At 38.3% G+C, this 17,429-nt stretch overlaps 1 protein-coding gene across 4 annotated transcripts in view; it reads right to left on the bottom strand.

The window, feature by feature from the left end:
* The window catches only part of LOC150078357 (receptor expression-enhancing protein 1-like), a 307,490-nt gene that overhangs the window by 287,594 nt on the left and 2,467 nt on the right, over positions 1–17,429 (bottom strand). Inside the window, exon 1 of one of the 4 annotated variants that reach the window (XM_090385093.1) lies at positions 4,840–4,970. The exons of the other annotated variants lie outside the window; for them this stretch is intronic. Within the exon in view, the coding sequence (XP_090241219.1) occupies positions 4,840–4,859 (20 nt within the window). The 5' untranslated portion in view covers positions 4,860–4,970. Of the gene's footprint in view, positions 1–4,839; positions 4,971–17,429 lie in introns of those variants that run through there. 4 annotated transcript variants of the gene reach the window in all.

Raw genomic sequence — 17,429 nt, forward strand, 5'->3', positions numbered from 1 at the left:
TGGTTATCGGTTCCTATGCGATTCACATTCCTTTAGATGTTACCTACCTCCCCTAATTTGTACGAATATTTTTGAGACACCCTATATATTTATTATATTTAGCATTAGTAAAATCACATGATGCAAGAAAGCAAGCTTAAAACGTTTGTCTAGTTCTTCCTTGAATCTATTTAAGCTATCAACTTCTACACCAACATATGTAAGTTTGTTCCGGCAATCAACCACCCACTGGCTAAAAGCAAAATTCCACACATCTATTCTACAACTGTCTTTCCTCAATTTGAATTTATGCCCTCTCATGCAATTATTCTGAGCAAGAAGAAGAATCCCATCAGCATTGAGCATGCTCAATCATGCACATCTCAAACAAAAAAATAAATGCGCTGATTATGTGCCATGTGCTCCGCATTCGCTAAATCTAGTTGGTGGGGAAGCGGTTAAAGTTGCGACTCAAATTGTGAACTTTTTTGGAGTAGTACAACAAATATATGTTTTCTTTTCTGCAACTACCCATAGGTGGGAGCTTCTAAATCATGAAACAAAACTAAAATTTTCGATAAAAAGTTAAAGCCAGACTAGACGGTCTTGTCACTATGATGCTGTTAGAGCTTTAAAAAATAGTTACGGTGATAACACGAACATATTAAAAACGTTTAGTGACAATATGGATGAGAAACTTGATTTTCGAAGAGAGGCACAGAATTTATTTAAAAATTTGGCGAAACTTAAAATCGCAATTTTTTTAACTGTTTTTTGGGAAGAAATTTTAGAGAGATTCAATTTAGTTAACAAAAAAGTGCAGACCCCATGCTTAGACATATGTGAAGGTGAGAAATTAATTACGTCATTAGAAGCGTTCAGGAGCAACATACCAGAACAATCAGATCAGAAGGTAAACAAATACGGGAGACAGCCAAAAAATTAAGTACTAGCGTGGAAAAAGAATACAGTGATTTAAAAAAGAGACTTATTACTTCAAAATTTTCAGATAAATCTACAGAGAAAGTTTCGCTAAATGGAGCAGAAAATTTAAACGGGATACGCTAAACGTTGCATTAGATAAGTTGATTATGGATTTATACAGAAGAGGCCATGTATATGGGGAATTTAGCAAAAGATTCAAATTTTTAATGGATTTGAAAGACATTATTATCAAAAATATTGACTTGGAAAGTGCACGTAATGTTGTTGATTATTATTCAGATGACATAGACAAACATTTAGTCAATGAATGCATTCAGTTAAAATCCTACTTACAGACTAAGCCAGACTCATGCGGTGATATTTTCAAGCTAATTTATGAAAAGAAACTTGTCTATGTTTTTCCGAATTGCTATACAATCTTAAAAATTTCTTTGGCGTTGCCAATCACCAGCTGTGAAGCGAAGCGAACCTTGTCCAGGATGTCCTATATAGAAAACAAATATAGGACAACAATGACGAATGAAAGATTAAATTATTTATCAATTCTTTCCACAAACTGTGATTTAACGGAAGAATTACAATGTGATGATCAAATAAAAGAACTGGCAGCGAAAAAATGCAGAAGAGTTACTCTTTAAATGTCTTTATTGTATTGAAAATACATTACATTATATAACTCCTAGAATGTTTTATTTATTTTATTTTTAAGAATAAGTATTATTTTTGTTTTTGTTTTTTTTTCCTCAGTCTTTATTCTTGACCTGAGAATTTGTTGTTTCGTTTGTTACTAAAAGTAATATCTAATACATTTTATTTATGTTTGATATGTATACAAAACCTTTTTTCATTAAACTGTATATAAAAGTTTGTATATCCAAGTGCATCAAATAAAATAAAAAAGTTCTTCAATGTCTGTTGCATATAATTTTTCCTATTTAAAAAAAGGGTAAAAAAACAGTTTTTCGACAAAATGGCGAATAAGTCGCCACAACTAACACAAATTTGGGTTAATTGGGTAGGTCCCCAAACAGTGTTAGTCCAGGGCCCCCAAAATTAACGGTCTGCCTGTCACCAGTCAAACTAGAGTGCATCCAAGCATGGGAGAATAAAGTGCAAGCAGTGCTATGCAAATGACCAGGGGTGTGCACAGACCCATAGAAGACTAACTTCCTAAAAACGGAAGTTAGTAAACGCAAATCCACGCATTAGACTAACACATCCAAAAAAGGAAGAGTATTATCAACCTCTAGTTCAATCGTAAACTGAAATGATGGGCAAAAGAGGAATTCAGATATTGCAGCAGTCATGATTCTGATCCGTGGGGGGGCAATTGCGAAGATATCACAACATAACGACACCAGAGAGTGATAGGAATAGGCAAGTTCAAGAAAATCTAACTCTCAAGTTCTCCCATGGCAATATTGGCCATGACAGGACTAACAGGAGTACCCATAGCTCTGCCCTGTATTTGGCAAAACAGAGTCATTGAACATGATCATGCCCCCATTAAAAACAGATTCAGAGCAGTACAAATATCATCTGTAGAGAGAGAGGTTCTGTCTCCCAATGTGGTATCCCTGCTGAAAAAACGTCTCGCACAGGCAATAGCCTGTTGTACAGGTACAGAAGTGAACAGATAAACCACATCAAATGAGACCATAACCTTGCTCTCAGAAATAGTAAAATCTTTAATAATACACAGAAAATGCGTACTACTGGAAACAGTTTTCCCAACAATGTTTAGAAAGTTCATACATAGGTGTATGATAGCAAGGAACAATGGGCTGTAAAGGAATATCAGGTTTATGGAAGTCCATAAAGCTGCGGGAGTCGACCGCATTAACGTGTCGCATTAAGCTTCCAACGGATGTTCTTGGTAAACTTATTAACTAAAAACCAAGAATGCACAAGTTTATTAACTCTAGATTCCAACTTCTCCAAAACTTTCACAGAGGAGTCTTGCACAGTTACATAAACCTCCCGATCCTGTAATAGAGCGAGGACTTTACGAATATACTCTGACTTGTCCAGGACAACAGTGCACCGCCCCTTATCTGCAGGCAAGATTACAATAGTGCCGTCTTTGCAAAGAAGAAAGAACAAGAAAGAGCTTCCCGTTGACATCATCTGAGGTTATTAGTGATACACCGGATGTATTGCAAAATAGAAGCTGTTTTAAAGCGAATTAAGTTAGCAGTCTCTTCATGTAGCTTGACAAGAGAGATGCTTCCACACCATATATAAAATGTGTGATGGGAGGTTTACAAGGAAGGACCACAAACTTCATGCTGATGGTCAAGAGATCATGTTGCTCCTTAGATAATTGTTTGCTACTCAAGTTCAAAACAAACTGCGAGTTATCTCTCATATGTTTGTTCCTAGCAGTATATGCTTCTCGTAATAAAGCATTAAATTTATTCTGTTCATGTACACGATACGCTTCAGCCACACGCATGGCTTGGGAACCAAAACATGAACCACTGTAGAAAATATAGGAGGGGGGACCAAACCTCTTAATTCCTTGCATGAGCCTGGATTTGTTGGTGATGATCCTTTTTCAATTCTTGATGAACACTACCAATCCAGATTCCCAGCGTTTTCAAACCAAAGCCAAAACAGGCACGTCTCATACAGTCACAGGAGAACGGTTCCGTGAATCTAAAACCCCTGGGAATAATATGAATAATATGCTTTTATCTTATGTAAATATCATTTATTTATTTTAACCAGTTAGTCAGTTGTCGCAAGAAATTTGGATGATATGCAACCCAACATGCAATGTCAATTTTCTAATGTTCCACTCCGCTTATCTCCAGCCACCTTATCCCTGATTGGCTTAGATGGTAGATGGGGATAGCTTTCATCTCTGAATGACTGTGCTATTTCTTTACATCATATGTGGTATTTACAGTTGCTCATTTTCGAAATTTTTTTTGATATTTTTGGCCTTCTGGTTTAAAACCGTCAATTATTGTGAATCATCACAAAACAAACAGTGGCAAACTGGGGGCTAGATGTTGTTGTTGTTTTGGTTTTTAGGAGCATTAGCAACTAAGGCCATATTGCTCCGGAATATGCAGTGGTCATTCCCTGACCTTTCTGCATCTTCTGTATTTGGTGGTGACAGGCTAGAACCCCGGTCTAATCAAGAAGCATGTGATACGCACTACTGCTCCTTCCCACCTGGCTACGGAGGCACGGGGCTAGATGTATATCAAAACAATAATACCATAACTGCCCATATAAAACACATCCTGTACAGGGATAAATGGCATAGGCATATTTTGCATATAATCAAAGAAAATTCCTACATCATCTTCTCTTTTACATAGATCAGAAATTTATTTTGTCTTTGTATAAAACTGTTTCACACATCTTTTATGAATTATTAATTCAGATACAGCTACTCGTTTTGCTGCATCCCTTAGACTGCTACTCTAATTTGACCAATAATTCTTCAAATTTAATACAAGTGTCTATCTGCATCAACCGAACCTTAAGCGAAAATTTTCTCTGCAATATTTTAAGTAGAATTCACATTTTACCATTGAACCTGAATTGAGTTTTATGAACAAAGCATGCATTGTTTTCACATCTAATCTAGCAGTTAAGTAATCAAGTGTTTTTCCTCAATAATGTGTAGTTTTTTTAGGGAATGGTTCTATGTGGATGTGAATTTTTTGATATATCTCACAAGGGATAATGTTGGCTTTTGAATTCTCTCCTCTCTTATCATGTGGACTTTTGTCTAAAATCAAAAGATTACAAAGACAACATATACAGTTTTCACTAACACCATGTAAGGATAAGATTTTTTTTCAATAAGTTTCTATAAGAAAATACCTTGCTCATCCTTAGAGTGAAAATTATTAAATTGCTCTAAAATCTGTTGTTTTTCAGAAAAATCAAACTTACCGACACAGCCCACGTGGCATGGACCAGTTCTATGAGCTTCAACTATTTTCCCCTTCCAGTTTGTATGTTGGATCCCCTTAATTTTTGAATCATGGATCTTATTCCTTTGTTTCCTTTTTTCTTGATCTGCTAATCACTGAATTAGAGTTACTATTACTATTGCTTGACATTGTAATAAACAAAAAAAAAAAAAAAAAAAAAAACCAAAGCTAAACAAAACTACTTAGCAAGCATTTTATCTGAAAAACCACAACTGAACAAAATGTTATCTGACAAAATGTGAACATTAAACTTCCTTGGGTATTATTGTAAACAGGAACAAAACAATACTATTGCACTAAGATGAGTGAGTGCAGAAACACATTCAGTCAGGGACTCGTGTTGTTTCCAGACTCATCACCAAATTCACTGCTAAATATTTTAAGAGGGGATTTACCAGATTTATGCTGTCCTTGCACACAATAGGCATGTACTAATAAGGACCAACATTACGCCCAAAACTCATTTTTGGAAAATTAATGACTCTCATCTTTTCTGATCTCATCAATTCAACTATAGTAGTAGTAGTGGCATGTGATGTAAGAAAGCAAGTGTATGAGCTTATGCAGCATCAGCCAGAAAAAAAAAAATCAAACCATTCCCTCCAAATGCCTGTCCAGTTCCTCCTTAAATTTATTTAACCTATCAACTTCCACGACAGATGGAAGTTTTTTCCAGCACTTAACCACCAGCTGGCTAAAGGCAAATTTCCGCACATCTATTCTACATCTGTCTTTTCTTAATTTCAATTTATGCCCCCTTGGGTTCGTGATCTGAACAAGTGGAAGGATCCTATCACAATTCAGCGTGCTCAACCCATTCAAGGCCTTATACACCTCAATCAGATCACCACACAGGTGCCTAGTCTCCAGCCACTGCAATTTGCAGAACTTAAGCCTCTCTTGGTAAGAGGATCCCCTTCATTCCCCTCACCAATCTTGTTGCCCTTCTCTGTACACGCTCAAGCAAATCTACATCCTTCCTAAAATGAGGCGTCCAGACCTGTACGCAGTCAAGGCATGGCCTGACCACTGCCTTATACAGAAGGACAATCACCTCCTTTTCCCTGCTAGCAAAAATTCCTATATATCATTGACAAAACCCCATGACCTGCCTTGGCAGCCTGTCTGCATTGCTCAGAAAACTTCATATCTGACTGCACAATTACTCCCAGGTCTTTTTCATTTTCTACCACCTTAAGTGTTTAGTACCACACAGTTGGTACGTTTCTCTGCGGTTACTTCTACCCATAGGCAGTACTTTGCATTTGTCAAGGTTAAACTTCAGTTACCACTTCTTAGCCCATCTGCCCAAATTATCTAGATCCTGCTGCAGTAGCACACTGCCATTACTGTTATTAACAACCCTGCCAACCTTTGTATCATCTACAAACTTCGACACTAAGCCTGATATATCTTCATCAATATCATTGATAAATATACAAAACAACAGTGGACCCAACACCGAACCCTGGGGGACTTCACTAATAACATTAGTCCACGAAGAGCAGCACCCATTAATTACCACCCTCTATCTTCTCCCACTCAACCATCCTTTTATCCATTGTAGCAACTTACCCTTAATACCATTTTGCTCCAATTTGTACAATAGACTTCCATGCGCAACAGTGTCAAAAGCTTTCCTGAAATCCAAATATATGATATCAAAATTATTTTTTGCATCCAGTTCCTTTGTAACCACATCATAATATCCTATCAAATTTGTCAGACAAGACTTTCCCTTAGCAAACCCATGCTGGGTCTGAATTATTGCAGCAGTCTTGTCTAGATGATCCTGCAATGCATCTTTAACCAGTGATTCCATTATTTTACCCAGAACAGAAGTTAAACTAACTGGTCTGTAATTACTCATGTCGCCCTTCAATCCCCTTTTGTGAATTGGAGATACATTTGCACACCTCCAGTCCGTGGGGACCTCCCCTGAGTCCAAGGATGCTCTCATAATTATGGCTAAGGGTTTGCTTAGTTGCTTTGCCACCTCCTTTAATATAACTGGATAGATCCCATCCACCCCAAGTGCTTTTCTTATGTTTAACTTCAACAATTTCTTCTCCACTTTGCTCTCAGTTATTACTAAATCACTAAGCACCCTGCTACAATTTGATAACCTTCTGCCATTTTCAAACCTTAATAACTCCTCATGTGTAAATGTAGATGCAAAATACTCATTCAGTTTGTTTGCTATCTGAGCAGGATCATCAACAGTCGAACTATCGATATCAAGTGTCCCAGATTCATCCCCTTCCTTTTAGAATTTATATAAGTAAACTTGCTGTTTTTATTATCATCTTTTGCCAAAGATTTCTCGTAATCTGCCTTCGCCTGCGTAACCTCCTTTGTGACCTGATTACAGACTGGCTTATATCTGCCATAGGTTTCTGAGTCGCTTGATAATTTATATGCATCCCATGCATTTTTCTTCTCTGTCACGAGTCTCATTAGATAACCATTTAGGTCTAAACCTTGAACAATATTTCTTAACAGGTATGAAACTTTTAGTAGCATCCACGATTAATTCCTTGAATTCTTGCCACTCAGAATTTACTGTTGGTAACATCGTCAGTTGATCCCACTGTACAGAATTTAAAAACTGTCTGAGACCACTGTACGCTCCTTTACAAAAGCAAAAACCCTTTCCTTTACACCTGATGGTAATTATATCTTTAAGTAAATCCCACATCAGTACGCTGTGATCACTGCCACCTAGTGGTTCCTTTATCTGAAAATTCTTAATACACGAATGATCACTGCTGATAACCAGATCAAGAGTATTACCCTCTCTGGTTGCCTCTCGAACATGCTGCTGCAGAAAAAGTCTTACTAGTGCGTGAATGACCAACCCACAAGTTCCAGTAAATATCTGGGAAGTTAAAATTCCCCATTATAAGACATTCTGATTTACTAGCCCACTATTTCTCTGTACAATTGTTCATTGTACTCATTCGAGTCTTTAGGCCTATAACACACTCCTACCCTTATTTTTGCTTTTGCAGTGCTTATGTCACACCAAACTGACTCAACAGCGCACTGTTCGTCTGTATCAACTCGATGCACTTCTTTTAATTTTATGTTTTTCTTAATTAACAGCATAACGCCACCTCCTTCGTTCTATATCCTGTCTATCTTTTCTGTACACATTGTACTCCCCAAATTCCAGTTCTGCATTCCTTATATCACCTGTGTGACACCACGTCTCTGCTATCCCAACAATATATGCCTTTGATGTCTTGACCAACACTTCATATTCATCAAATTTATTTACTATACTTCTAGCATTGGTATACAGGTACCTATCACTATTAGTTACCCTAACACATCCCATATACCCACCTGTTTCACGATGACTGCCATTAGTCCCTGAAACCCCGAGCACCCCTCACTCCAGGTCGCTACTTATTCTAATAGAAGTTGTGCAAGAATCACCACCTCTGCCTGCGGCTACTTTTAACCTTTTAGTCTCTGAATCCCAAGCTAGCAGTTTTCCGACCCAACTAACACTGCCTCGATAGCATCAGCAAATATTCTTGCACCCTTTCTATTAAAGTGTATCCCATCCCTGTAGAAGCAGTCTCTCCTGTTAACAAGCACAGACCAGGCTGAAAAAAAAATTCTACCCCTTGAGCCTTGCACATTTCCTCGAGGGCCAAATTGATTGACAAGGCTCTCATCATGTATTCCCTCCTATCCGTGTCTGGACAGAATTGCAGACACTTTCAAATTTAACCCTGACTCTCAACTTTTTTGCAACATTGACCTGTACTTGTTAAGTAAATCTGCAGATCTCCTACTCAATGTCATTGGTGCCAACGCGTACAATAATATCACCTTTTGTGCCTTTAAAAGATGATTTATGCTTTACAATGTCATCAACTTTTGTCCCTGGCAGATAAACCCTGGTCCTGTTCCATCTATCCGTTTTACACAATATATTCCCCGTTTCCCTGACAATAGAGTCACCAACAATAACTAGTTCCTTTGGGACCAGCGCATTCTGCCCTGGAGATTGCCTGATGCCTAGGGGTGAGCTCTGGCGTTGAGTTGGGCAGCTGAGAGCTTGACAAGCCCCTCACATTAATTTCTTCGAGGGCATCTACCCTACACCTCAAGCTCTCATAGACGCCCAGTAGAACGCTGAGTTGATGCCTAATTTCTAGACACTCTCTGTACCTGGCACACACAAAGACATCCTCCTTGGCTAGATCATGTTCTGTTCCAGACAGTTCGGCAAACATTTCACAAGTTCCACATTTTTTTAGGTTGTGATGCATTGGAGAATCGTCCCCCTCAGTTCTCCCCGGAGTCACAGCACTCCTGCCACTTTGTGCCCGTTGCTTTGCTGTTCTAGTTTGGGGTATGATATTTTAAATTAATAAGATCAATAAATTTACTGTCCTACTTCAAACCCACAGAACCAACTTTTCATCTTCCTCATTTATTCATTCAACTGCCGTTTTCTGAAACAACCTTCCTTCATACGCTGTTGTTGTTGTTTGGGTTTAAAGTGCAATGGCTACTTAGACCATATTGCACTTATGGAAGTGGTGCATACTGTCTTTGTTTGTTGATTTAGAAGCAGTTAAATACGTTTATACAATCCTATTCGTTTTAGGAAGGAGAAGAATTCTGCAAGATTTGAATTTTCGCCTATGATATGGCTAAGTGACAAAGGTTCCTTTAAATTGGACAAAGAATTGAAAGACATTAGTCGAGCATTATTATATAGAGTACAGTCCAGAAGTATGTGTTTGACTGTGAGTGGTGTATGACAATGATTACACTGGGGAGGATCATTTCCTGACAAAAGAAACAGATGGGTTAAATGAGTATGGCCGATTCTGGCTCTGGCTAAAATTACTTCTTCTTGTCTGTTTTCTATAGAGCTGGAAGCCCATAATTTTGGTAAGGGTTCTATTTGGTGTAGTTTATTATGGGATTGTGTTTGCCACTGAAGAGTCCATTGATCTTTACATATTCTTTGTATTTTCATTTTATAATCTGTGACGGGTACTAGCGAATTTGTTGGGGCTGAGCTGGATGGATTTTTGGCAGGGTCATCTGCAATTTCATTCCCTGGTATTCCGGTATGGCCTGGGATCCAGCAGAAGATAACCTTTTGCTCATGCTCTCTAAGACGTATCAACTGTATTTTGATGAGCTTTAATAACGGGTGAGTAGGCGGGGAATTGTTTTGTAATGCTAATACGGAACCTTGCGAGTCTGTGTATATTATGCTCTTTTGAATTGACATATGGAAGATATTTTCTAATGCAAGCTTGATGGCATATAATTCAGTTGTGTAGCTGCTACACTCTGTCGGAAGAGATTGAGAAATGGTGGTATCAGGGAGTATCACTGCTGCACCCGATCCACTATCAGACTTCGAACCATCTGTATATATTTTTGCGAAGTCAGGATAATGTTGAGTATGTTCAATGTGTAGCTGTCGGACGGTAAAGTCTGATAGAGAGTGTTTACCCCACTGATGGAAAAACTTGTCACAACACGGCATGATGACGGACCATGGAGGGTCAGGATCTATAGGATCTCGCAAGATTTTATCGAAGTGTATATCCCAATCTTCTGTTAGATGTTTTAGCCTAATACCAGCAGGCCGAACTGTCTGTGGTTTGTTTCTATACAGGGTCATATACAGCGGATCATGAAGTATTGACCAATTAGGATGGGTAACCTGGCTTTGGATCTTGATTGCATAGTTTAACAGCAACATCTTTCTCCTGATATTTAGAGGAGGTTCATGGGCTTCGATATATAAACTTTGCACTGGAGATGTTCTGAACGCACCTAATGCTGTTCTAAGAGCTGAATGTTGAATTGTATTGAGGCGAGATAAAACACTCTCCCTAGCAGAATCAAAAACAGGCGCCCCGTAGTCCAGGCGTGATCTAATTATCGTTCTGTATAGGTGAAGAAGGGTGTAACGATCTGCTCCCCATGTTGTCGCTGATAAAACTCTTAGTATGTTCAGTTTCTTTTGACAATTTGTCCGGAGATACTCAACGTGTTTTTGGAAGTTTAACTTGCTGTCGAAAAATAATCCTAGTAGACGAATACAATTAGCTATGGGAAGAGGATGGTTATTCAAGTGGAGCTCGGGCTCAGGATGCATATTGCGTCTGTTACAGAAGTGTATGGCAGCAGATTTCTGGCTGGACAGTCTATAACCATTTTGTGTCATCCATGTCAGGATACGATTAATTGATATTTGTAGCTGGCGTTCAATATAATGCATGTTTTGAGAATGACAGGATATTGAGAGATCATCTGCGAAAAGGTACGAATCTACAGTTTTCGGGATGAGTTCAATTATATGGTTCATTCTCATTGAAAATAAAGTGGCACTGAGAACCGACCCTTGCGGAATTCCTTCTTCTTGGGTAAAGATCTTAGAGAGGGTTCCCCGGTAACGAACTTGAAAGGATCTCCGATGAAGAAAATTTTTAATAAAGTATGGTAAATTGCCTCTCAGGCCAAGGGAATGCAGATCTTTTAAGAGGCCGAAGCGCCATGTAGTGTCAAAGGCTTTCTCAACGTCAAGAAAGACCATGACGAGATGTTCCTTCTTGATGAAAGCATTTCTAATGTTTGTCTCGGTTTTGATCATGAGATCCAAAGAAGATCGATTTTTCCGGAATCCAAATTGGTTGTTTTTAATTAAGTTTTGGGACTCCAGGAACCAAGTGAGACGGCGATGTAACATTTTCTCGAGGGTTTTGCTTAGACAGCTGGTAAGGGATATTGGTCTGTAATTTTGCGGAGCAGAATGATCTTTACCGGGCTTTGCAATTGCTAGTACATAAGAATGACCCCAGGAACTTGGAAAGGTATGTTCGGAAAAAATTCGATTGAAATATATGAGCAGTAAGGAGAGTGAGCTCTGATCCAAATTTCGCAGCATTAGATAATATATCCCATCTGGGCCAGCAGCACTGTTTTTTGAGTTGTTAAGGGATTGTTGCAGCTCAAGCATGGTAAATGGTTTATTATAATACAAAGCGGAATTTCCAGTGAAATTTAGTCTGGATTTCTCTGCAACCGTTTTAAGTTTTTGAAATGTTTGATCATAGGCAGCAGAAGAGGATAACTGAGAAAATACGATCCCCAGTGCATTTGCTATTTCTGTAGGAGTAGTAAGCTCCTGTCCATTCCAGTTCAGTAGTGGGGTGGATAAAGAAAGGAATTTGCTGTTTAGACATTTTATTTTTCTCCAGATTAATCTGGTATCGGTATTTTTATTTACTGATGAGGCGAATTTAATCCAACTTTCCTTTTTCGCTTTACGTCTGATGAAACGGGCTTTTGCTCTAAGACGTTTATAACTAATGAGATTGGAGGTGGTTGGGTGTTTGCGGAAAAGGTTCCACGCTTTATTTTTCTCTTTTTTCGCATGATTACAGTCTTCATTCCACCAGTAATTTGCTTTTCGTCTATTTCTTACTTGGTATTGTGGAATGGTAGCGGATGCGGCTGTCAGAATTTGGTTGGTGATGTGCTCAGTAACACTGTCAATGGGCGAGGACTGAATAATGTGGTTGTCAAATGATATGTGCGTTCTGTATTTTGTCCAATCAGCTCTTGAAAATTTCCATTTAATTGGATTTTCTGTTGGGAAGGAACAAGATGTTTGAATTTTGCAGATTATCGGATAATGGTCGCTGCTATAAGGATCACTTAGAGTTATCCAGTCTATACTTGGAAAGAGGATTGGGGAACAAATGGTAAGGTCTATTGCAGATGTTGAACCTGTAGGGAGATGAATATACGTGGGAGTGCCAGTATTTAGTAAAGTTAAATTCAGCCTGTCTATCAACATTTCTATAAGCTTCCCTCGTCTGTCTGATATAGGGGAACCCCATATTGGGTGGTGAGCATTAAAGTCTCCTAGTATACAAAATGGAGATGGTAACTGCAAAACAAGATCTTCGATTTCCTGAATGGAATATTGATGATTTGGCGGAAGATAGATTGAAACTAGTGTCAGTGTAATACCATTTACAACGCGAGTGGCAACAGCTTCTAAAGCGGTATGTAAATGGATGCGTCTGGAGGGGATTCTTGAATCCACGAGTATTGCTACTCCTCCATGAGCACTGTTAGGGCCAGCTCTGTCTTGTCTGAACATGGTATAATTTTTGATTTTGATTGATATCTGAGGTGTCAAATTTGTTTCCTGCAAGCACATTGCAAGAGGTCTGTAGTGTTGAATTAATTCATGGACATCATCAATGTTACTGCGAAGGCCTCTACAGTTCCATTGGATGATCTGTTCCATTACTTGGATTTGTAAGAGGAAGATGAATCTGACTGTTTTTTATAAATGGGTTGTTTGTGACGGTCTAGCTTAGGTTTTTCTTTTCTGGGGAAGTTGGGGCGTGTTGAATCATTGTTATCTTCCATTTCACCATCTGCATGTAATTCAAGAAGGTCTTGGGTGGTCATATCATCGGTATCCATCCTTGTTGAGGGTGGTTGATTAACCTCAACAGGATCCGATTTTTGCAGTTTTTCTGTTACTTTACCGTGGGTTATGATTTGGGTTGGAACTGAGAGAGGTGTATTCATACTTTGATCTACTGTGTTTGGCTTTAATGTAGGCTGGGTAGATAGAACTGATCGAGCCCAGTCTGCAATCAATTTATCTGGAGAGAGTGACACTTCCGTCTGACATGCTACTGATTGGTGAGAGTGGATAACCGAGGCATAAGAGCTATTTGGCATGATCAGTTTGATTTGTTTCCTAGCTTCTTGATAGGAGACTTTATTTTCAGTCTTATATTTTTAAAATTTTCTTGCCTATCTTCCAGAGATCACATTCTTTAGAGTATGCTGGATGGCTTCCCCTGCAGTTAGGACACTGCGGAGTTTGTGCTTTGCATTCTGACTGGGTATGAGTTGTGGAGCCACAGTTTGGACATGTTGAAACGCCACGGCATGCTGTCTGGGAGTGACCAAATTTCTGGCATTTATAGCATCTTAGGGGATTTGGGATAAAGGGTCGAACACGGCAATTTAAGTAACCTGCTTTGACTGATGCTGGTAGATTCGGTGAATTGAAAGTTAGAATTATGTTACGTGTTGGGACTAAGGTACCATCTTTTCGTATCATGATTCTTTTTGTTTGAGTTACATTTTGTGTCTTTAGTTCCTGTACTATTTCTTCTTCAGACACGTTCGTAGATCCCACTCAGTAATCACTCCCTTGGACGAATTCAGGGTGTTATGTGGAGTGACTTGTATTGGAATTCCGCTTAAAGTGGTGAGTTTCAATAGTTGTTCAGAATGTCTTGGGAGAGAAGTCTCTATTAGCAAGTCCCCGGATTGGAGACGTTTCACCATTTTTGGTGATGCTGCTGCATGTTCCAGACATCGTTGGATTATGAACGGGGAGAGCTTGCTAACAGGCTGTGCCGACAGAGAATGGATAATTAGGAAGGTTGGTGATTCCTGTCTGCCTGCATCTTTTTTCATTCTCTTCGAGGTAGAGAAGTCATGGTCGGGTTCATGATTGTCATATTGAGCACTCTTGGGCTCTATACGTGGAAATTCATTGGTTTCCATTACTGCTCCTTTTAACCCCGAGGGTTGATTTATCCCCCAGGTTACCGGCCCCGCCACGTGGAGGCAGGAGCGGTGCCACCAGTGACCAAGCGATAAAGGTTAGTGGTTAGTGTGTTAGAAAAGTAGTTATATATACAAAAGAAAGGTGTCTTTCCTTTCTAGTAGGAGGCTTCCTTCTTTATTTAAAAAGAGCCAGAAAATAAATAACTTTGAAAGTAAAGCTTTTGGAAATCTCTTTATCAAATTCTCCTTAGAAAAAACTCTTTCAAATTCACTTTGTAAATCGCTAGATCATTCGCTTGGCACTCGGGGCCTCCTTCATACGCATTTCCTGAAAATTACAATCTACAGAAGTTCAAGTCCAATGTCAACAAATATCTTCTTTCGTCTTCTCAACCTCCAACACAAACATGGTACTAAGTACTATAGGTTCTAATACCTCTCATGTTTGGGGTTCACATAAAATAAAAAAAAAAAAAAAATTTAATTAATTAATTGTCAATACTACGCTATCTAATAGAATCCTAAATGCAGTGATGCGTATTACGCAATATAATTATATGTTAGAGTTGCCTAGTTACCACAATTAAAAATTTGAATTACCTACTACTCTATACAAAAACGATGGCTGCACGATTCGAACGAAATAGCGGTTTTCCATATATTAAGTAGTAATCTACAAAAACTATCTAAATTAAAAATAACCTGTGTAACAATAACTATAAGACTACGTATAAAGTACAATGTAAAATAACAATTAGGTAAATAAAAAGGCAAGCACATCGCTTTTTCGGAGTCTGTAATTCACAGTTGTAATTTTTAACGAGAGTCAGCACCCTCTTTTGCAACATTGAATATTCAATGAAATTTAAATTCTATGATAAATTATTAACTTTCAAAGAACAGAAGGGAGCAGAATTGCTATTGTAGTTGAAATATATATGTAACAATATTAAATAAAAACAAGAAATTAATGAAATCATGTTAGCACCGAAAAAGGCCCAGAGGGCAGTACAATAGTTTATATTTTGTCAAAATAAAAAAGAATAACCTCTCAAAATAAGAATAATACCACCAAAAATTTAAAACTGCTTCACTAATAAACAGTAGAGAAAATGTAGTTGTTACAACCGCTCCAAAAATAAACAGAAGAAAATGACTTCTTGCTTTGATAATCAAAGGGTAATTGGTGCTGTTGCAGACAATTGTTCATCCAATGGCTTAGTAGCTAAAGTACTCTTGGATAGAATATTTCAAAAATTCCTGTAATAATTTGAGTAACACTTCCTTAAATTTATCAGATTTTCCACTTCCACAACACCAGATCAATATTTATTCCAATAATCAATTATTCTCTGGCTGAAAACAAATTTTCACTATCTATTCTGCAGCTATCCTTATTCCTAGTGTTGAAATTTGCAGAACAAGTATTTTATGATAATGGTACCTTTTTTGTCCTTAACTAATTTGGTTGCTCTTCTCTACACCCATTCCAATGGATCAAAATCCCTCAAAATGAGGCTTCCACACCTGTATGTAATACTCAAATGTAGCCTAACCATTGCCTTATGAAATGGGATAATCCCCTCCTCATCTCTGCTGACAAAATACTTCTATATCACTGACAGAAACCCATGAGAGCAGTGTAGATGGTCTACCAGGACACCTGGAAGACCATCTAAACTGCTCAGAAAACATGACAGACTACATAATTACCCCTAGGTCTCTTTCATTCTCCACCACATGAGTGGTATTAACTTAATGGTATGTTATTCTAGGATCACCAGTGACCATATGCAATGCTTTTGTTTTCAGTATTTAAATTCAATTACCACTTCTCAGCTCATATGCCTTATTACAGTAGTATGCCATGATTCCTGTCATTAAGCACCCTGCCAAACTTTGTATATTCTGCAAACCCATACAATAAGCAGTATGTATTCATCAATATTGTTAATAAATATTGAAAACAGTGAGGAGTCCAGTGCACCTTGAAGATCGCGTCAGTTCATTTGCTCAGATTGTGCCAGTGAAATTATTCTTACTGGGACGAAATCCTTTATTCCATACTCCACCTTAAAACCTCGTTCTTTATCTGGACCTTGGTTTTCCAATAAATGTGCCAAGGCTATTCAAGATAAAAATGCATATCACAATTGGTTTGCATCCAAATTTCCCGTCTACACCAAAGCTTGCAAATTGTAAAGCAGTTAATAATCAGTCCAAACTAGATTTCAAACACGCTAAGAGTAGAAAACTTCCCATTTATCCAAATAGTAGTCAAGCATTCAGGTGTCTTGCCAAAGTTATTGGCCAAAACTTTTGCCCATCTCTATTTTCACCTCTCTCAAAACAAGATGGCTCTATTGCCACTTAAGCCAAAGGTTCAGTTCTTTCTCCCACTCTTTTCCTCTTGTATATTAATGACCTTCTTACAACTTGGTTGCATATCAACTTGTATCTATCATAGGCTTCTGTGCCATGTGTTAATTTGTAAGTATCCCATGCATTTTTCTTCTCTGCCATATGTCTCATTAGTTCATGTGACAACCATTTAGGCCTGAACCTTGAACAATATTTCTTGGTTGGTATGTAAAGCCTGGTAGCTTCCAAGATTAGTTCCTTGAATGCTTCCCATTTTGAGTTTGCTGTTGGTAACATCATCAGTTGGTCCCACCGTATAGAATTTAAATACTGTCTCAGACCATCATAGTCGCCTTTACGAAAGCAAAAACCCTTCCCTTTATCTCTGATGGTAGTTACCTCCTTGAGTAAATCCCACTTCAGCACACTGTGATCACTGCCACCTAGTGGTTCGGTTACCTGCAGATTCTTAATGCATGAAGAATCATTACTGATAATCAGATTGAGAGTATTACTCCCTCTAGTTGCCTCCCGAACATGCTGGTGTAGAAAACAATCATCCAATAAATCCACAAAAGCCTTGCTAGTGTG

Source organism: Mastigoproctus giganteus, chromosome 11 (genome assembly GCF_048544385.1).
Source record: "Mastigoproctus giganteus isolate SK-2022 chromosome 11, ASM4854438v1, whole genome shotgun sequence".
Taxonomy (NCBI): Eukaryota; Metazoa; Arthropoda; class Arachnida; order Uropygi; family Thelyphonidae; genus Mastigoproctus; species Mastigoproctus giganteus.